The sequence below is a fragment of the Phyllobates terribilis genome, unplaced genomic scaffold (genome assembly GCF_046119375.1).
Source record: "Phyllobates terribilis strain yellow unplaced genomic scaffold, ASM4611937v1 Scaffold_5__5_contigs__length_657084704, whole genome shotgun sequence".
In the NCBI taxonomy this organism is placed as follows: Eukaryota; Metazoa; Chordata; class Amphibia; order Anura; family Dendrobatidae; genus Phyllobates; species Phyllobates terribilis.
The window spans coordinates 597,021,906-597,044,367 of NW_027362765.1; the positions used below are offsets into that span (position 1 = coordinate 597,021,906).

General features: G+C 42.5%; 1 protein-coding gene and 1 long non-coding RNA gene across 2 annotated transcripts in view; one reads left to right on the forward strand and one right to left on the reverse strand.

Annotated features, from left to right (window-relative positions):
- BMS1 (BMS1 ribosome biogenesis factor) overlaps positions 1-16,042 on the reverse strand; it is a 42,939-nt gene extending 26,897 nt beyond the window's left edge. The window contains exons 1-8 of the mRNA XM_073686006.1: positions 15,874-16,042; positions 15,007-15,316; positions 13,969-14,159; positions 10,286-10,365; positions 6,663-6,851; positions 4,592-4,734; positions 493-614; positions 153-349 (exon numbers count right to left, since the gene is read on the reverse strand). Coding sequence (XP_073542107.1) covers positions 153-349; positions 493-614; positions 4,592-4,734; positions 6,663-6,851; positions 10,286-10,365; positions 13,969-14,159; positions 15,007-15,185 — 1,101 coding nt within the window. The 5' untranslated portion in view covers positions 15,186-15,316; positions 15,874-16,042. The remainder of the gene's footprint in view (positions 1-152; positions 350-492; positions 615-4,591; positions 4,735-6,662; positions 6,852-10,285; positions 10,366-13,968; positions 14,160-15,006; positions 15,317-15,873) is intronic.
- Positions 16,043-16,052: 10 nt separating this feature from the next.
- Positions 16,053-21,884, forward strand: LOC141273725 (uncharacterized). Its single transcript, XR_012322127.1, has 3 exons — positions 16,053-16,144; positions 18,955-19,020; positions 21,431-21,884. It is a non-coding gene; the product is annotated as an uncharacterized lncRNA (long non-coding RNA).
- Positions 21,885-22,462: the final 578 nt, after the last annotated feature.

Genomic DNA, 22,462 nt, shown 5'->3' on the forward strand with positions numbered 1-22,462 from the left:
TACAGACATTTTTATGTTGGACAAACGATTAAAACATAATGTTTGAGAAGGTGGTAGATGGTTTGTGCAATAATTCTTCTTAGCTAATTTACCCAACAATTCGATGCGCTCATGCCCCCAGAAGAGTAACAGGCTTTCGCTTTATGGCATACCTGCTGTTCCTGTTGAGCGTAGTTTGGTCCCAGGTCAATGTAAACGGCATCTTTATCGTATACAACACCTCCAACACCGGAAAGCGGAGCATAAATGGTCTTCTCCTTCTCATTCAGAGAGCGCTTTTTTAGCTGGTCTGGGAGAGCACATGGGTCGGGTAGGAAACTGACCTCAGAGAGGGAAAAATCTCCAACACCTACAAAGAGACAGCTCAATAAAACCTATGGCTCTCATCTCCAACAATCAAAAGATGAAAAGTCATAAAATTAGACTACTAGGAAAAGGCAAAACTTGACGGAGACATAATTGGGGATACAAGGTAAGCAATGGAAGAATAACCTGGTATGTGAACTTGGTTCTTATTTTTCAAATAAGCCCCTCGCAGGTACCCATACAATGACACTTTACGGTCTATCTTTGGATTAAGCCGAAGGTCTTCTGGATTAGTCAGATCTTCCATCCTAAGGGGAAAAAGATAGTATTTCATAGAGAAAACTGAGCTTCAAAATGGCAGGATGATAGCAATGTTTCCTAAGTAGTTAGCTTGTGATTAATAACATATACACTAATGTACGTAACCAAAAAATCCCCAAAACGTTGGCTTACTGTCATGTATGCCAGCTTAACCCTTTCACTACCAAGCTTCAATATTTAAACAAGCACAAAAATCACACACCATCATCTCCATACTTTCAGACAGTACAAAAATGGCACAGTGTGAACATGCCCGCGCTTTGGAGCTATGGGCATGGAATTTCATTTTTTTGTATTAAAACATTATATTCTTTTATGAAATGCGTGGAGGCCTCTCTATCCTCCTCAAATGACAATGAAATTGATGACAAGAAGAAAAGTTCTTGTATCCCTTCAATCAATGGAGGCCGTACAGGAGAAGTGGTGATCGCTCTTCATACTCCCTTACACTTCTCCCTCACATGCACATAAAACTAGAAAGAAAAACTTCAGAGCTGCTCCCCATATGCAAACTAATGCCGCCCTCAGATAGTGTGCCTAGAATAATGGGGTCATGTGAAGGCTTCACTGTGATGCCTAGATCCAAGTTCCATCCTGTCAGTTCTGGCTGCATAATCACGTTACATTGGCAGTGAAAGAGAATTAAAGACATTTTTATTTTTTTCCACAAGATATGCCATATAGCCATAAATGTCTGAAAGGTGGAGATTCCACTTCTGAGGCACCTAACTTTGATCAGGACCTACCAAAGACTTACTCATCCGTTTCCATAACTTTTACAGACTTCAGTGGAGGGATGTGTGAACACGCGCAGACACCTATACCATTACTTTGGTCTGATGGTATAAACACCCGCAAAGGCTTGATTACTCAAAGTATTTAGGCTAAAAAAAATGTCGTAAAACACTGAAAAGTTGTAGAATTTTCGTGTAATGCAAAGATGTATAAAAATGTTGAGACTTGTCGTTTTCAAGCCAGTTTCTTGCAGCTTTGCTAATTATAGCAGAGCTGGGGAGGAGACAGGGCAATGCCCACCTGGCAGATTCGTCAATAGTGGAAGCATATTGTAAACCAGAACTGTTACTCCAGTTCCTGACTGGAGTAACATTTCTGGCGAGGTGAACAGAGGTACACGCCACAGAGAAAATTCATACGCCTGTTAAGGAATTTTGGAGTAGGATGTGACGCGCCCCTGGGCCTGAGTCGCGCAGCGTTGCGCACGCGGGAGCCTACCCGGAGCCGGATCAGATGGGGGTAGTAGTCTCGTGGCGGTGACCCGGTCCGTGCCCAGGGAGTCAGACTAAGTGGCAGTCTATTAGCAGTAGATGGTGGATGACTACGCCACCCGTTGAATGCAGCTATGGAGCTGCCGCTGCAGGGCAGACCGCTGAGGCCGGTGGAAGGATGGTGCAGCGTGGATGGTATAACCCCCAACGGGAGGGGTATGGCCTCAGGGCAGCCGACGTGGATGATGGGGGTAGCAGGAACCACTCAGAGACGATGCGGTGTAGTTCAGGGTCTTTACTGGTGACAAAGATAGACCCTCCCGGAGTACTTGCTAGCAATCGGGGCCTGGTCAGTCCTTGAGCAGATGGGATCTCCCCTGGCCAGGCGGAGTTGTAGGCCTTCCCAACTAACTGTACTCTTCTGGCTACCTTGCTAGAGGCGGGGAAAAGTAGCCCACGTCCCTGAGTGTACCGTGTGGTGCTCACCCGTATGGCCGGTGACTCGGGACCTTCTAATGGCTTCCGCTCCACGATGGCGGTGCTGGTCCCACGCGTGTGACCGTGCCTTCGGGTTTCTGGGCCAGAGGACCTGCAATCCCCTGCCGGTCGGTTTCTGCTGCTGGGTAGGAGTTAGTCCCCACAGCCTCGGACTCCGGGTCCGGTAAGAAATCTTCTCAGTCAGGGCGAGCTCTGCAGCTGCCAGCCCCTGACTCCTTGTAACACTGCTCCCACAGAGCTCCTGTTGTTTTGTTCCTATATTTGCTTCTTTCCTCTGCTTCTTCTCTACTCACTAACCCTACCTCAGCCCTAGGTTTATATAGGGGAAGTTCTTCCCCTCCCAGGACTGGGCAGGAGGTGTGGCATGCATAGGATCCCTGACCAAGAGACCTCCCACCTGCTCTCAGACGTAATATCTCTATCACTGTGGCAACCAGACCCCTGGGGTGTCACAGATGCACCAAACACCCTTTAAGACTGGCAAGTGCAACGCAAGTCTTAAAGCACCACTCTGACATACATATATATTTTTTCTATTTTATCCCAGGAATGGTATCACTAATGTAAGTTCTCTGCCCCTAGTATTATACTTATTAGCCGCAGTCTTCTGCTTTACTCGGGTCCACTCCAGAAATCTTCTGCAGGCTATGAGATGTGACCTGATGGATAGTTCCAGTGTTTGTTGGACGATCCAGTAGTCACAACTCAACGCAAGTCTATGAGAGTCAGAGCGAGGCTGTCATAGACCTTCATTGAGAACTTGTGACCATTAGCTATGACTTCAGGCCAGTCAGGAGCTGTGGTCACAAAATGGCGCTGCGGGATCAAAGCGATATCGGGAAGAGCAGAAGACAATGGCTGATAAGTATATTACTAGGGGCAGGGAACGTGGATTAGTGATACCACTTTGGGGGTGAAATAAAAAAAAAATGCTGGAGTGATGCTTTAATAACTCATGCCTTAAGTCTCCACAAAAAACAGCACTCTTAAAAAGTTCCAGAATTTTTATAGGGAACACAAGATATTTAAAAAAGTTAACAATTGAGGAAAGCTGACAGGTACTTTTTGATGGCATTGTCCTCAGTGAACCACATCCTATCTAACAGGAAGCACCTCCAAGGCTGTGGTGAAGTGTGTGGGAGGGACTACAAGGACCAAAGTCAACCGGGAGGCCCTGCTTCTCCTTCATGCCGTGCAGTTAATGCCCGGCCAGAGCTTCTTCACAGAGCTTCAGTTGTAAAATCAGCAGTTTATCAAACACTTGAAATTTCTGAAGAACTAGTAGACCTACAAAACTCTTAGTTTTACTAATTCCAGCAGTCTGAGGCTGTGTGCCCACGATGCGTTTTTTAAGCGTTTCCGCAGCAGCAAAAAAGCTGCAGAAACGCTTAAAAAACGCATGGTAGAAGGCCTGCCATGTCCCCCAATGATAATCCGCATGTGCTGTGCACATGCTGCGGAGATTTCCGCTGCGGATTATCATTGCGGAAAAAAACGCAGCACTACCAATTATTTTGCGGAAGCGCTGCATTTTCGCCGCCATTGACTTGCATTAGAACGCATGCATTCCGCTTCACTACATAAGCACATGCGGAATACATGCGTTCAATGTGCGGATGGTACCCGGGTGTGGAGGACAGGAGACTCTCCTCCGGACCCGGGTACCATAGTACTTGTAAAAAAAAGAATAAAATAAAAAATAAATATATACTTACCTTCTGGCGGCCCCCGATGCGCTCCTCCTCGCATGCCAGCAGTTCGCGATGTACTGAAGGACCTGCGCTGACGTCATAGTAATGTGACGGGTCACGCGACGCCGACGTCGGAAGGTCCTTCAGTGTACCGCTGCCGGCAAGGGAGAACGGAGGGAAGCAAGACAGCGCGTGAAAGTATAGATTTATTTTTTTTTATTTTTTGACATTCTCACACTATATAAATCCATACCGGTTGCTTGGATTTATATAGTGTGACCAAGTTGACAAGCACTTTCCAAGTGATGCTAAAATCGCTTGGAAAGCGCTTGTCAACCCGCATGCGGAAATGCATGTGAAGAACGCTTCACATCCGCATGTCCCTGGCAGGAAAAACACATGTACAATCCGCATGTACAATCCGCATGCGTTTTTTCTGCCAAACGCTCAGGAAAAATCCTGAGCATTTCTGCATCGTGGGCACATAGCCTGACACAGGGAAGTATAAAAGGAATAATTATTTCTCAGCAAGTTGTTGATCAAACTCACCTGTCTGCAAGAACATAAGGATGTGATGTCTGCCATGACAGAGGGCGAAATTTCATCACAGAAATGAACCTCCCCAGATTACGTATTTCTTGCTTCTGATATTCAGAATACACCATTCCAGACAGGTAGAAAAGCTTTGCACCCTGGAAAGGAAAGATCAGCGATCGTCAGCCCGACAAAGTACGTCACATATAAAATGTATAGAAAAAAGGATTGATGGAAGAACATAAGGTGCGTTTCGCAGACACATAGTGAGGCTATGTGCACATAGGGGTGTTTTTTTTTTCCTGAGGCATTCAAAAATGATGATGTTCTAACACCTCAATGCTCCACAATGAATATATACATCATGAGACAAGTCAGGGTATTTAGAGTGGACTCGGCACCACAGAGGGCAGATGCCGGCTATATTACAAAGAAAACGCGAGAATATGCAAGAAGTTATCAAAACGGTATAAATATAAACTTCACCTCGCTACGTAAAAAAACCTGACAGCTAAAAATGAAAAACTTATGGGTCTAATAAAATAGCAGCACAAATTTTTATTTTTTTACAGAGTTTGGAATTTTTAAAATTAGTAAAAAACTATCCATGCTTGGCAACTCCATAATTGTACTGACCTAGAGAATCAGTTTCTCAGTCATTTTTAAAAGGACAATAAATGTCGGAAAAATAAAACCCAGAAAACAAATGGTGGAATTTTAGCATTTCACCACACTTTTAATTTTTTTTTTACATTTGCCTTTAAGCTATATGGTAAACTGAATGGTTTAATTCAAAACAACCTCCCTTCTCGCAAAAAAAAAAATGCAATTCCTCATAAGGCAATGTTGAAGGAAAAATAAAAAAAAGTTATGGCTATTTGAAAAAAGGGAGGAAATAAATGAAAGCGTAAAAACGAAGACTAGGCTGTGTCCTTAAAGGGGATCTGTCTCCACATTTGACCTATCTAAACTATTAATATGGACATCTTCCAGGCTATGGATATGACGTTGCCTGGAAGATAACTCTGCCTCCAGAGCTTATTTTACATGAAGGGGGAGTTACCAGTGTGAGACAAGTAACTAACACAGAACAGGAGAAATTAACTTTGTCTTCTTGCAAACACATTTTCTGCTTCTCTCTCAGCTTTGCTGTATTGTAACAATATTACACCCCTGTCTGCCTGTGAGATGGAAGCTGAAGCTGAGAGGAGCCGGCAGATGTGTCAGGTATAATCACACACAGCTCTGCACTGAGAGCAGAGAGCGGCCATCACACATCACACTGGTAACTCCCCCTTCATGTAAAAATCTCTGGAGGCAGAGTTATCTTCCAGGCAGCATCCTCCCATAGCCTGGAAGAGGTCATTTATATAAAGTGATACAAGATGATTTATCAACAAGGCATCTGATATGAGGCATACAGGCATTACTCTCTTCAGCATTTTATAACCTGTATGTCCATATTAATAGTTTAGATAGGTCAAATGTGGTGACAGATTCCCTTTAATGGGTTAAAGTGCAAACCACCTCAAAAAACACCCATTCTTTGAAGAGTTTTTATAGGAATTTTTGGTTTTGAAAAGTTTGTGACGCAATTTAGAAGAATTTTTTTTTGATTGGGCACTGCATTAAAGAAGTGACAAGCACTTTATTTTTTCCATCATGTTTTTTAAAGACTGAAGTGGAGAAAAAAGTTCAAACAACAAATGAAAACAAGTTGTATTACAATAGAAATTAATAGGAAGAGTCTTTCAAGTGTTTTTAGGGACTTTTGAAGTGTGTTTTGGAGTGGGCTTGCTTAAAAAAAAATATATATATATATATATATATATATATATATATATATATATATATATATATATATATATATATATATATATATATATATATATATATATATATATATATATATATATATATATATATTTTTTTTTTTTTTTTTCATATTCTGTCTGCACCTAGCCTTATGCCAAGTGTGATGGTCTGAAGCGCTGCATGTGAACAAGCCTGTATTAAGACAATTCACTTGTTCATCATTTTGCAGTGCTGACAATTGTTACTATTAGAGGTTGGATGGGTGGAGTACCTGATAGACTTCTGTCCAGAACCTATGCTTTAGCCTCTTCTTGACCTTTCGCAGCTGCTTATTATTCTTGAATGAGTCTAGATGGGTCAAGACCCCCATTATTTTTGGAAAGCCATGGACCTGGCAGATATTCAGGAACTCAAAGGTCTCCATTTCAAACCCAAAGCTAGCGTCTATGAGCATCAGAACCTAAGTGAGAAGAAAAGTGGTTACATATTAAGATTGGAACATGACTGACCTATTGGTAATAACCACTAGCACTGCGAGCAGAAATTAGTGTCAGATTGTGTAGGAACGTGCCTCACCAAAAGGAGGAATGGTAACACATAGTTGTCAACTTAGAAACACATTTCCGGAAGTAATAACATCAGTGTTTCCCAAACCCTGTCCTACGGCCCCCAACACATCATGTTTTTAGGAGTTCCTTAGCATTGCACAGGTGAGAACCCGTGGCAGTTTCTGATGCCTTAACTCCATCACCTGTGTAATACTGGGGAAATCCTGAAGACATGATGTGTTGGGGGCCGAGAGGACTGGAGTTGGGAAACACCAACAGAGGAACAACAATGCAGAGTTCATCAAAAAGATGCTCTCATACCAATAGTTTATGGGAGAATTCACCAAGAAATAGCAGCAAAGCTATGGATAATCATTATTTCTAAGGCTCCTAAGGCCAAATTCACATGTTCAGTATTTGGTCAGTAGTTTACCTCAGTATTTTTAAGCCAAAACCAGGAGTGGGTGATAAATACAGAAGTGGTGACATGTTTCTATTATACCTTTTCCTCTGACTGTTCCACTCTTGGTTTTGGCTTATAAATACTGATGTAAAATACTGACCCAATACTCAACGTGTCCTAAAAGTTGTCTAAGGCTAAAAAGGTTTTCTTCTCAGCAGAAAGCTTAGAATTATATTCATATATTACACTCCTCACTGACCTGCTGCCAGTCTCAGCTTAACCGAGAAGCATACACACGTGGTCAAAATTGTTGGTACCCCTCGTTTAATGAAAGAAAAACCCACAATGGTCACAGAAATAACTTGAATCTGACAAAAGTAATAATAAATTAAAAATCTATGAAAATGAACAAATGAAAGTCAGACATTGCTTTTCAACCCTGCTTCCACAGAATTTAAAAAAAATTTAACTCATGAAATAGGCCTGGACAGAAATGACGGTACCCCTGAAAATAATGTGACAAAAGAGACATGTTAAATCAAGTTGTGTCCACTAATTGGCATCACAGGTGTCTACCATCTTGTGATCAGTCAGTGGGCCTGTATATAGGGCTACAGATACTCACTGTGCTGTTTGGTGACATGGTGTGTACCACACTCAACATGGACAGGAGGAAGCAAAGGAAAGAGTTGTCTCAGGAGATTAGAAAGAAAATTATAGACAAGCATGTTAAAGGTAAAGGTTATAAGACCATCTCCAAGCAGCTCGATGTTCCTGTGACTACAGTTGCACATATTCAGAAATTTAAGATCCATGGGACTGTAGCCAACCTCCCTGGACGTGGTTGCAGGAGGAAAATTGATGACAAATCAAAGAGACTGATCATACGAATGGTAACAAAAGAGCCCAGGATAACTTCTAAAGAGATTAAAGGTGAACTTCAAGCTCAAGGAACATCAGTATCAGATTGCACCATCCGTCGTTCTTTGATAAAAAGTGGACTTCATGGGAGACGACCAAGGAGAACACCATTGTTGAAAAAAAAAATCATAAAGAAGCCAGACTGGAATTTGCCAAACTACATGTTGACAAGCCACAAAGCTTCTGGGAGAATGTCCTACGCACAGATGAGACAAAAATGGAAGGTCTATGTTCACAGATGGAAAAATGAAGCATATCAAGAAAAGAACACTGTCCCTACTGTGAAACATGGTGGAGGCTCTATTATGTTCTGGGGCTGCTTTGCTGCATCTGGCACAGGGTGTCTTGAATCTGTGCAGGGTACAATGAAATCTCAACACTATCAAGGGATTCTAGAGAGAAATGTGCTGCCCAATGTCAGAAAGCTTGGTCTCAGTCGCAGGTCATGGGTCTTGCAACAGGATAATGACCCAAAACACACAGCTAAAAACACCCAAGAATGGCTAAGAGGAAAACATTGGACTATTCTGAAGTGGCCTTCTATGAGTCCTGACCTAAATCCTATTGAGCATCTTTAGAAAGAGCTGAAACATGACGTCTGGAAAAGGCAACCTTCAAACACAAGACAACTGTAGCAGTTTGCTCATGAGGAGTGGGCCAAAATACATGTCGAGAGGTGCAGAAGTCTCATTGACAATTACAGGAATCGTTTGATTGCAGTGATTGCCTCAAAAGATTGTTCAACAAAATATTAAGTTAAGGGTACCATCATTTCTGTCCAGGACTATTTCATGAGTTTAATTTTGTTTTAAATTCTGTGGAAGGAGGGTTGAAAAGTAATGTAAGACTTTCATTTGTTCATATTCATAGATTTTTAATTTATTATTACTTTTGTCAGATTCAAGTTATTTCTGTGACCATTGTGGGTTTTTCTTTCATTAAACGAGGGGTACCAACAATTTTGACCACGTGTGTATGACTACTGCAGCCAATCACATGTCGCTGTAGGTAGAAATAAATACTGATCGGGAACGCTAAGGTTCAGTGAGTAGTTTTACTCCTTGTGTTTCTTTACAACACTATGAGCCTTTTGTTAATGTTTATGCAAAAAATGCAAAAGCTGAATAGGGTCCTATCCAGGTAAAAGGTTTCTAAAAGATAGGTAGGACCGCTCACCTCATAGGGTGGTGTGAGGCACAACACCTAAAGCCTACAATCCAGATGCAGCAGCTTCCATGAATTTGTTAGAAATAAATATCAGGAATGGAAGGGATTCTGCGCTCTCTGGAGTTGCGTCAATCCAATAATAAGGTAAAAGGCAGGTTAATCGTATTACAACTTTTTACGTATGGTTGTCATGAAGCAAAGAGTCGGTTTTGCCTCTGAAAAGTGTTGACAATCCTGCATTTTACCTTTTTATTGGATTGTCAGGACTCCAGAGAGCGCAGAATCTCTTCCATTCCTGATATTTTTGTTAATGTTTGCTCACTAAATAATAGCTTAAAATAATCAATTCTAACTCACGGATTATTGTGGCGTCAGTAACAAAGACTTTTCTTTGTTAGTAATGTACAATTGGAAGAGAATACACATGTCTAGTGCTGAGAATTAACAATATCTACAACACTAGGAATTAAAAAATATATAAATAAAATGATTTTTATTGTTAAAATGATCTTTTAATGTATCCCCACTCACTGGCGAGTGGAAGATTGCTCAGGAGTAAAGCAATACTTCCATCTAAACGCATTCATCACCAAGTCACAGGATAGGCGATAAATGTATGATGGCTGGGACCCCACCAATCACTAGGATGACATTCATCCTTACGGCATAACCACTGCAGTTGGATGTTGAATGGAGCGGTAATGACACATGATGCCTCTGCTGCTACAGACATTCCCTAAGAGTCAAACTAGAGCATAACTGAAGTGATGCAAAATCCAGCAATATTTCACCAACAGCGGTAGTCTGAATTCCTTGTCGAAACAGCCTACAAAGTAACCTCCAAGAATCACTTACCAAGTCAGCAACTTTGGCCAAATCAATCATTGAATTGATATCACTGCCGCATTCGATAATGGTAAGACGTCGTTTCTTTCCTAAGTTTGGAAAAGATATATGACGAACATTTCACATAATGATGATCAAAACAGCAGCAGACAATTAGGGAACACCACTAATATCTGAGCTACTACAACACAGCGCAACGCTTACTCTGCGTCACTGCCTGGTGGAAAGACTGGGACTCAAAGGAGGCCGAGGCTACCTATAAGTCTACAGAGTTGTAATGTAAATGATTTACAAGGTTATCCATCTTCTTATGTGGAATGATAATATCTTTAACCCTTTCAACTTTGTGATCAGGCTAAATTTTACAATTCTGACCACTGTTACTTTATGAGGTAATAACTCTGGAACGCAACAACGGATCCCACTGATTCTGAGACTGTCTTTTCGTGACACGTTGTACTTTATGTTAGTGGTAAATTTAGGTCAATATTTTTTGTGTTTATTTGTGAAAATATCTGAATTTTGGCAACAATTTTCAAACTTTAAATTTTTATGCCCTATAAACCAGAGAGATGTGTCACATAAAATAGTTAATAAATAACATTTCCCATATGTCTACTTTACATCTGCATCATTTTTAAAACATGTTTTTCTGTTAGGAAGTTAGAAAGGTTAAAAGTTTATCAGCAATGTCTAACTTTTCCAACAAAATTCACAAAACCAATTTGTAAATTGGGTAACAGAAGAAAATGGACCATAAAAATTTGTTGTGCAAGTTCTCTTGAGTACACAGATACAGGAGTTTTCCACCACGTGGGGTTTGGCCACACGGCAAGGCTCGGAAAGGAAGAAGCGTCAATTGAATTCTGGCTGGAATAGATTGCAGATGCCATGTCAGTTTGAAGAGCCCCCGACATGCCAAAACAGCAGAAACCCCCACAAAGTGACCGCATTTTGGAAAGTACACCTCTCGAGGAATTCATCTAGAGGTGTAATTAACATTTTTAATCCTCAAGTGATTCACAGAATTGTGTAACATTGGGCTGAGTAAATGGAAAATTACCATTTTTTTCTACTAAAATGTTTTTAGTTTTCAAAATGGATAATAGAATTAATGAATGGTACAATTTGTTACGCGATTTCTCCTGAGTGCACCAATGCCCCATATGTGGTCAAAAACTACTTTTGAGGCACAATGCAAAGCTCAGAAGGGAAGAAGCGCCATATTGGAGTTCAGATTTTGCCGGACTCGTTTGACGGTGCCATGTCACATTGGCAAAGCCCCTGGGGTGCCAGAACCCCCCATAAGAGACCTCATTTTACAAACTACGCCTCTCAATGAATTCATCTAGGGGTGCAGTGAGCATGTTGACACCACATGTGCCTCACAGAAATTTATACCAGTGGGCGGTGAAGAAAGAATAATTGCATTTTTTAATTTTTATAAGGCTAATAAGAAAAAAATGGACCTCTCAGTTTGTTGTACAATTTTTCCTGAGAACACCAATACCCTACATGTAATCGGGAACTACTTTTGAGGCACAGTGCAAAGCTCAGAAGGGAAGGAGAACCATATTATAGTACAGATCTTACTGTCATGGTTTGCAGGTGCCATGACCCACTGGGAGAGCCCCTGAGGTGCCGAAACAGCAGAACCCCCCACAAGTGACCCCACTTTACAAACTACACCTCTCAATAAATCGATCTAGGTGTACAGTTATCATATTGACACCATAGTTGTTTTACAGCATTTTATACCATTGAACAGTGAAGAAAAAATAATTGCATTTTTACCAAAATTTTGTTTTAGCCCAAGATTTTGCATTTTCACAAGGTTAAATGGGTAAAATTGACACCAAAATTTGTCTCACAATTTCCGCTGAACATGACAATACTCCATATGTGGCTGTATAGTACTGCTTAGCCATATGGTGAGACTCGGGAGGGAGCGCCATTTGCCTCCTGGAAAGCAGATTTTCCTAGAATAGTTTGCGGACTCAATATATAGAGACCCTAAGTGCTAGAGGAGCAGAATCCCCCCTCAAGTGACCTCATTTTGGAAATGTATCTACAGGTGTAGTGATTATTTTGACTCCATGTGTTTTCCAAAAACAAGCAGCAGTGGATATTGCTGAGAGAAAATTGCAAATCGGTCAGCGTTTCCGTCTGAATCACGTTTTCCAGAAACCTACATGGAAACGCAGGATAAATGTGAGCTGAGCCTTACTGCGATCTTTGGGAGGCAAAATGAACAAATCAGCAGCGGGTGAAGAAATGGTTTTATCTATTTTTTACGCCGTTCCTCGTGCGGTATAAGTGATTAGACAACTTTATTCTTCGGGTCGGTGTGATTACAGGGATACCACATTTATATCGGGTTTTTATGTTTGGCTGCTGTCACACACTAAAAAGTTTAGTTTTTTTGCAAAAACAACTTTTTGCATTGCCATATCCTAAGAGCTATAATTTTTCTATATTTTTGCCAAAAGTCACGTAAGGGCTTGTTTTTTTTGTACCATTTTCAGACAGATGAAATTTTTTTGATGGCTTTCTATTACAATTTTTGTGAGGCAGAATGAACAAAAACAAGCGAATCAGGAATTGTTTTTATGCCGTTCCACGTGTGGTAAAATTGATAAGACAGTTCTTCTTCCAGTCATAGCGATAACCCATTTATGTATCTTTATGTTTTGGCGCTTTTACACAATAAAAATTATTCTATAGAAAAAAATAATTGTTTTTGCATCGCTTTATTCTGAGAGCTATAGTTTATTTTTACGCGATCATGTTTTCAGCAATACCATTTTTATTTCCATTCGACTTTTGATAACATTCTATTCCACTTTTCGTCAGCAGTATGATGAAAGCATAACTTTTTGCCTTTTTTTATTTCTTTTTTACGGTGTTCACTGAAGCTGTTAACTAACGTGACAAGTTTTATAGATCAGGTCATTCCGGACGCGGCGATAACAAATTCGCACTTTGTTTATTTTTACATAAATATATGTATTTATTAGTATATATTTGTTTTCCTTTTTTTTTTTTTTTTTTTTTTTTTTTTTTAAACACTTTTACTTAGTCCCTCTATGGGACTGTAACTTTTATTTCTCTAATCTCTGGTATAACGCATTGCAATGCATTATACCTGTCAGTATTACACTGATAGGAGCCCCTTTGACCATGCTCCTGGTATGGTCTAACTAGGCCACAGTCACTGGCAAACCCGGAGGTCATCATGACGACCATCAGGCCCTCATGATGGTGTTGCGGAGACGCAGATCGAACGGGAGAGGAAGCCACCTCATTGCTAAATGTTGCGCCATTTAGGGGGTTAAACAGCCGGGGGCAGTTTGGGCTTTAATCACGCTAGCACAGTTCCTATGCTATGAACAATCGCCATAACGTACCTATACGTCATTGGTTGGGAACTCCTACTCCACCATGATGAATAGGTATGTCAAATGTCGTGAAGGGGTTAAAGAAAAAACATCCGTAGGAGATATTAAAAAATAAACAAAATTCAATAAAATGTTGCAGGCAGGTTTGAAAATAACAAGAACACCTAAGGACCAAAATCTATATAAATGTATATTCCCAAGGTAAACAAAAGCTAGTTGTCAATGGCATACTAACTACCATTCTCTAAATGAGAAATCCTGCAGCATATGCATTTATAAAGTAACAACTCTTACCAGAGACGATAGTGACAGGTCCACGGATCTCGGTGAGTTTCTGCTTGGTAAAATTTTTAATCAAGCAACGAATCAGAGTGCTCTTTCCAACTTTTGGGGGTCCAACAACTACTACGACAACAGGAGGTGGCTCTAGAGGAGTACGATCCACCACTGGTATATGATGCTTTTTTGTTTTGAGATCCTGCGTCCTGTGGTGACAAGCAAGTACGACTATGTCAAAGTAATAATATAAAAACAATACATAAGAAAATTACAAGCAAGGGAAGCTATACAATTTAAAGTGGTTTTAGACCAATTTAATTTAAACATGGTTCCATAGTGGTCTTAAAACACTTATCAGCACTCGCTGATCAGCTGCAGCGGTCACGTGATGTTCCCAGCCCGTAGAGGTTAGGATTCTGGAGGAGTACACGGGGAGTAGTACCGGGGAATAACGGAGGTCCAGTAGGTGAATAACAATAAATAAAATCATAGTGGACCGCACCTTTAACTATAACCTTTCACTGCAATTAAACCAACCTGTAATAACAATATTGTAAATCTTTTCTGATAAATTCATCTGCAGATTACACGTGTAGGATAAATTCGTCTGCAGATTACACGTGTAGGTTAAATGCGTTTTTACTTTGTTTCTGCAATGGAAGCTTAATAAATATACATATGTGTTTTTCATGTGCAGATTTTTCTCATCTCATTCAAGTCTATGGGAGAATTGCACAAATAAAATGCATATTTACCGGAAGAGAAATTGACATATTGCAAATAAAAAAAAGCAGTGTGGGCATGAGATCGCAATAAATGCCATCCACATGGCTGGTACGGTAAGATGCCATGAAAGGTGCCCACACCCACTGATGAGCCATTGACCTTCCCTCCAGAGATCCTTGATCATCCAGCAAATCATGGCAACTGCAACACATACACAGCGGGGTGCTAGGAATGAGGTAGTCAGGACTTTCCTCTCATCTCCTCCATTACGGACACAGCAATATGGGCCTGCTACAAAGGAGATCCGGCCTGCGGCTTATTCCTTACCTGTGGAAGGTTCGGGCCATGCGCACAGCAGACTTCACAGTGAATGCCTTGGGATTTCTCTTCCTGGCATCTTCCTCGGTGCCAGCAGTTCCACCCTCATCTTGCTGCCGCTTTCGTTTCTTGTTGGCTTTTGCTCCACTGTTTTTCTTCCGGTGTTTCTTTTGCTCTTTTTCCTCCATTTTTTGGATCTTTATCGGTGTCTGGATGAATGTGGAACAGGAAGAGGCTGTAGAGTAGATGTGAGCGCTGTACAGAAAGGGATCCGGCTCTGCTCACATCTACGTTTCTGAATTCCACCTCTCAGTCTGTCCTAGGAAGAGAGAAACTAAACTGATTCAGAAAAGTAATCCGTCACCTACCAAAAGTAAGTGAAAGCAAAAAGTATCATTCTTCTATTAGCTATAGCAGCGCTGCAGCCAGTCATTGATCTCAGATCATCTACCTGAGGGAGAGCACAAGCTGAGCTCAGTGACTGGCTGCAGCGCTGCAGATGTGACATCAGCACTGCAGACAATAAAACACCAGGAGCGGCAGAGATTAAGCGCTGGACCTGGAGAGGGGGAGTGACACACATGTGCAGCTGGATCCAGGGGTTTTCTGACACTGGGAAAGCCCATTCCGGAATCATCATACATGGAGTGAGGGTCATCATACATAACAATGGGCCCGTGACTGTATGACTAGGACGTGTCCCTCACAATCATCCCCTACTACTAATCCTAGCATTACTGACAGGAGGCAGCCAGGGCCACACAAGCAGCCCTCCTCACAGATGCCTGTGCTCTGAATGCTGCGACTTCTAGTACTCCAGCAGCGCCTTACAGTCCCATGTTGCAGTCACACCAGGCCCGCTCATGTCTCACTTACATCAACTGTGACTATCCCGGGCTGTGATCCACACCAGTCTGCACTCACATGGGCCACATGGTCGCCGCTTCCGCAGGAAGTATCCACCGCTGAGCAGACACGTCTGGAAACAGCTCTAAAGCGGAACCAATGTGTGCGGAAGATGCTAGAGTGTATGGGCTCCTGCTAGGCATGACGTCATCCGGTCACGCGTCCCACTGGTCATGTGATTGCTCTCATATGATCGCATTAGGGAAGCGCGTGTTGTAAGCTCCTGAGGAGAATATGGGAGGTCTGTGGAGGGGGGATTATAGTATGGGGATTTACAGTGTGTATATAGTGGCGGTGGGGGTCTGTGAGGGGATATGCAGTGTGAGTGGATATGCAGTGTTCATATAGTGGCGGTGGGGGTCTGAGGGGATATGCAGTGTGTGTATATAGTGGTGGGGGGGTCTATGAGGGGGTACTAAGTGTGTATACCGTGAGGGAGGGGTCTGTGAAGGGATATGCAGTGTGTGTATATAGTGGTGGGGGTCTGTGAGGGGATATGCAGTGTGTATATAGTGGCGAGGGGGGTCTGTGAGGGGATATGCAGTGTGTATATAGTGGCGGTGGGGGTCTGTGAGGGGATATGCAGTGTGTATATAGTGGCGGTGGGGGTCTGTGAGGGGATATGCAGTGTGTATATAGTGGCGGTGGGGGTCTGTGAGGGGATATGCAGTGTGTATATAGTGGCGGTGGGGGTCTGTGAGGGGATATGCAGTGTGTATATAGTGGCGGTGGGGGTCTGTGAGGGGATATGCAGTGTGTATATAGTGGCGGTGGGGGTCTGTGAGGGGATATGCGGTGGGGGTCTGTGAGGGGATATGCAGTGTGTATATAGTGGCGGTGGGGGTCTGTAAGGGGGATATGCAGTGTGTGTATATAGTGGTGGGGGTCTGTGAGGGGATATGCAGTGTGTATATAGTGGCGGTGGGGGTCTGTGAGGGGATATGCAGTGTGTATATAGTGGCGGTGGGGGTCTGTGAGGGGGATATGCAGTGTGTATATAGTGGTGGGGGTCTGTGAGGGGGATATGCAGTGTGTGTATATAGTGGTGAGGGGATATGCAGTGTGTATATAGTGGCGGTGGGGGTCTGTGAGGGGATATGCAGTGTGTATATAGTGGCGGTGGGGGTCTGTGAGGGGGATATGCAGTGTGTGTATATAGTGGTGAGGGGATATGCAGTGTGTATAGTGGCGGTGGGGGTCTGTGAGGGGATATGCAGTGTGTATATAGTGGCGGTGGGGGTCTGTGAGGGGATATGCAGTGTGTATATAGTGGCGAGGGGGGTCTGTGAGGGGATATGCAGTGTGTATATAGTGGCGAGGGGGGTCTGTGAGGGGATATGCAGTGTGTATATAGTGGCGGTGGGGGTCTGTGAGGGGATATGCAGTGTGTATATAGTGGCGGTGGGGATCTGTGAGGAGATATGCAGTGTGTATATAGTGGGGGTCTGTGAGGGGATATGCAGTGTGTGTATATAGTGGTGAGGGGATATGCAGGGTGTATATAGTGGTGGTGGGGGTCTGTGAGGGGATATGCAGTGTGTATATAGTGGTGGTGGGGGTCTGTGAGGGGATATGCAGTGTGTATATAGTGGTGGTGGGGGTCTGTGAGGGGATATGCAGTGTGTATATAGTGGCGGTGGGGGTCTGTGAGGGGGATATGCAGTGTGTGTATATAGTGGCGGTGGGGGTCTGTGAGGGGGATATGCAGTGTGTGTATATAGTGGTGAGGGGATATGCAGTGTGTATAGTGGCGAGGGGGGTCTGTGAGGAGATATGCAGTGTGTATATAGTGGCGGTGGGGGTCTGTGAGGGGATATGCAGTGTGTATATAGTGGCGAGGGGGGTCTGTGAGGGGATATGCAGTGTGTATATAGTGGCGGTGGGGGTCTGTGAGGGGATATGCAGTGTGTATATAGTGGCGGTGGGGGTCTGTGAGGAGATATGCAGTGTGTATATAGTGGCGGTGGGGGTCTGTGAGGGGATATGCAGTGTGTATATAGTGGCGGTGGGGGTCTGTGAGGGGGATATGCAGTGTGTATATAGTGGTGGTGGGGGTCTGTGAGGGGATATGCAGTGTGTATATAGTGGTGGTGGGGGTCTGTGAGGGGATATGCAGTGTGTATATAGTGGCTTTGGGGGTCTGTGAGGGGATATGCAGTGTGTATATAGTGACGGTGGGGGTCTGTGAGGGGATAAGCAGTGTGAATATACTGACGGTGGGGGTCTGTGAGGGGATAAGCAGTGTGAATATACTGACGGTGGGGGTCTGTGAGGGGGATATGCAGTGTGTATATAGTGGCGGTGGGGGTCTGTGAGGGGGATATGCAGTATGTATATAGTGGGGGTCTGTGAGGGGATATGTAGTGTGTGTATATAGTGGCGGTGGGGGTCTGAGGGGATATGCAATGTGTATATAGTGGCGGTGGGGGTCTGTGAGGGGATATGCAGTGTGTGTATATAGTGGGGGGTCTGCGTACTGATTTTCAGTGTATGTGGGGTGGATTTGTGGGGGAGTCTGTGGAGTGTGCATAGTGGTGGGGGTTGTCTGTGAGGGGATTTGTTGAGTGAATAAAGTGGGGAAATTATAGAATAGGGCGCTATGGGGGAGTATCTGTGAGGGGAGATGCAGTGTGTATATAGTGGGGGTCTGTGATGGGAGCCTCTGGAATGTATACAGTATAGTAGGAGGTCCGTGTTGCGGTTTGCAGAGTGTTTGTGGTGGAGGAGGCACTGGGCACCCCCCCAAGCTGTGAACTGGGCAGTCCAGTGCTCCCTTAATATCCCTTCACATGCATGAGAGTAGATTCAAGCTCAGGTCATTTCCAGGATTCACTGTTCGGGGTGTCAGGAACTGAGAACTAAGTGTTAAAGAAGCACTCCTCCTCCCATCAAAGGTTTTATCCTCTTACTATATTGCAATCATGCTATATAGCACTGTGTACTTACAATTGGTCATTTTGCCTTTCTACCCAGTTGCTTCTTCTCTTGTCCCTGCAAAAATCATTCCCCTCTTCAACTCCTGACCCAGCTCTCCGCTCCTTTCTTTTCCAGGGACTTTTGCAGTGACTTATGACTCATACAGGGAAACTTGACCTCCTGTTGGCAAAATGAGCAATTGTAAGTACACATTGCTATATAGTATGATGAATGCCGTATATTAAGAGGATAAAAACTATGATGGGAGTACTTCTTTAATTATTTGCATAAAAAAGTAGTTTAAAAAAATAAAATACGGACTCCAGCTCATGAAGTATGAGAGCAAATTATGGTCTAAAAACTATTACCTGTTTCAAGGGTATCCTGTTCCTCTTAAGTTTATTCTACTTCATCAGATTTTTATCTGATGAAGGGAATCCCCCCGAAGAAAAATAATTAGCTTTTATACATAAAATGCTGAAGCCCGTAGTTTGTTTTTACTGTTTTGACTATTTTTGTCCAAATGTTTCACACTACTTGCTCACTACAGTCCAGACAACTGGTGTATAAAAGTTAAAAATGTTTGCAGAACATGTAGTTGCACAAGAAAATTTTTCTATACTTTATAATTTCACGCAAACCTTGTCGCTTTTCTGAAAAGAGAAACCATTCCCTAGCACATCCTGACAGATAATTAATAAGTTATGCATTGAAATAGCAGAAATGTCCACCAGGTCATGACTCTCTCACATGGACAGCCCAAAGGATGCTCCAAATTCATTTAGACTTATGCTTTGTAATAAAATTACTCCAGAGGACGTTTTATCTTGGAAGGTGTATAAAATGTAAGTCTTGATGAATTCCCCCACTGGTCCACAGTACAGGATGTCTTTTAAAGCTTTCCCAACTTATGAAGTTATCACCTACAGTGAAGGAAATAATTATTTAATCCCTTGCTGTTTTTGTAAGTTTGCCCACTGACAAAGACATGAACAGTCTATAATTTTAAAGGTAGGTTAATTTTAACATTGAGAGATAGAATATTCCAAAAAAATCACATTGTATAAATTAGATAAATTTATTTTCATTTTGCAGTGAGAAATAACTATTTGATCCCCTACAAACCATTATGAGTTCTGGCTGCTACAGACCAGTTAGACGCTCCTAATCAACTCGTTACCTGCATTAAAGACAGCTGTCTTGCACAGTCACCTGTATAAAAGACTCCTGTCCACAGACTCAATTAATCAGTCAGACTCTAACCTCTACAACATGGGCCAGACAGACCAAAGAGCTTTCTAAGGATGTCAGGGACAAGATCATAGACCTGCACAAAGCTGGAATGGGCTACAAAACCATAAGTAAAACATAAGTAAGACGCTGGGTGAGAAGGAGACAACTGTTGGTGCAATAGTAAGAAAATGGAAGAAATACAAAATGACTGTCAATAGACATTGATCTGGGGCACCATTGCAAAATCTCACCTCGTGGGGTATCCTAGATCATGAGGAAGGTGAGAGATCAGCCTAAAACTACACAGGGGGAACTTGTTAATGATCTCAAGGCAGCTGGGACCTCAGTCACCAAGAAAACCATTGGTAACACATTACGCCTTAAAGGTTTAGAATCCTGCCGTTCCCGCAAGGTCCCCCTGCTCAAGAAGGCACATGTGCAGGCCCGTCTGACATTTTCCAATGACCACCTGGATGATTCTGTGAGTTATTGGGAGAAGGTGCTGTGATCAGATGAAACAAAAATTGAGCTCTTTGGCATTAACTCAACTCGCTGTGTTTGGAGGAAGAGAAATGCTGCCTATGACCCAAAGAACACCGTCCCCACTGTCAAGCATGGAGGTGGAAACATTATGTTTTGCGGGTGTTTCTCTGCTAAGGGCACAGGACTACTTCACCGCATCAATGGGAGAATGGATGGAGCCATGTGCCGTAAAATCCAGAGTGACAACCTCCTTCCCTCCGCCAGGACATTAAAAATGGGTCATAGCTGGGTCTTCCAGCAAGACAATGACCCAAAACATACAGCCAAGGCAACAAAGGAGTGGCTTAAAAAGAAGCACATTAAGGTCATGGAGTGGCCGAGCCAGTCTCCAGACCTTAATCCCATAGAAAACTTATGGAGGGAGTTGAAGCTACAAGCGACAGCCTCAAAATCTGAATGATTTAGAGATGATCCGCAAAGAGGAGTGGACCAAAACTCCTCCTGACATGTGCGTAACCCTCATCATCAACTACAAAAAACGTCTGACTGCTGTGCTTGCCACCAAGTATTAATTGTTGTTTGCCAGAGGGATCAAAGGATCAAATACTTATTTCTCACTGCAAAATGCAAATAAATGTATCTAATTTATACAATGTGATGTTTTTGTTTTTTTTAGGGGGGGGGGGGGCAATTCTGTCTCTCAATGTTAAAATTAACCCCCCCCTTAAATTATAGACTGTTCATGTCTTTGTCATTGGGCAAACTTAAAAAAACAGCAAGGGATCAAATAATTATTTCCTTCACTGTATTTATACTCCGATCTATCAGGAGAACCCCTGTCTTGAATGGAGTGCCAATGAGCGTGCTCAACTTCCTCTCCATTCACTGTCTTTAGGACTTTCAGACAAACAGTGCAGTACGCGGCTTCGTATTTCTAGCGCTCCCATGGAGAGTGAATGAGGCTGAGCATATGTACCATTCAAGACAGGACTCTACATAGACCAGTTCTCCGGTTCCAGAACTCCATTCTCGAGATCATTGGAGGTCCCAGTTGTCAAACTCGCAGCAATCAGTAAGTTCTCTTTTGGAAAGGGGATAACTTGATAAATAACCCTTAAAGAAGCACTCCCATTAAAATTGTTATGCTCTTAATATATTACAATCATCATATTATACCGCACTGTGTAAAAACAGACCATCAGGCTGAAAAAAAGAAGAAATCCATCAGAGAGATCGAAATTAATATTAGGAGTGGTCAAATCAACAGTTTGGTACATTCTGCAAAAAGAAGAGCGCACTGGTGAGCTTGGGAACTCAAAAAGACCTGGACGTCCACAGTAGACAACAGTAGTAGCTGATCGCAGAATCCTTTCCTTGGTGGAAAACTCCTTCACAACATCCACCAAGTGAGGAACACTCTCCAGAAAGTCGGTGTTTCAGTATCTAGGTCTACCATAAACAGAGAAGACTTTATTGCCTGAAAAGAATTCTCTACAAAGTATCAAAAGTTAACATTTTATATATGGTAAAGTTAAGTTGACCGATTACTTTTGAGCCCCTGAAATGAGAAGGCTTTGTAGAAAAATGGTTGTAAATCCTAAACGTATCACAGGATATTTTTGTTCAAGTCCTTTAATTAAACCTGAAAATCTACACTTCAATTTCATTATAGTTGTTTCACTTTACATTAAAAAAATAGTGGCATGCAGAGCCCAAATCACGAGGATTTGATCACTGTCCAAATATTTTTGGACCTAACTGTAGGTGTTCACCACCTAAGCTGATACAATTCTGAAGTCTACATATTTTCCTGAAGGATACCAAGGACACAGTCCTGAGAATATATGAGATTACTCTTTCGGATTATACACTTTTGGCATATCTTGTTGTTGAGTCACTTTACAGCAGCACGAAACATAATTTATGT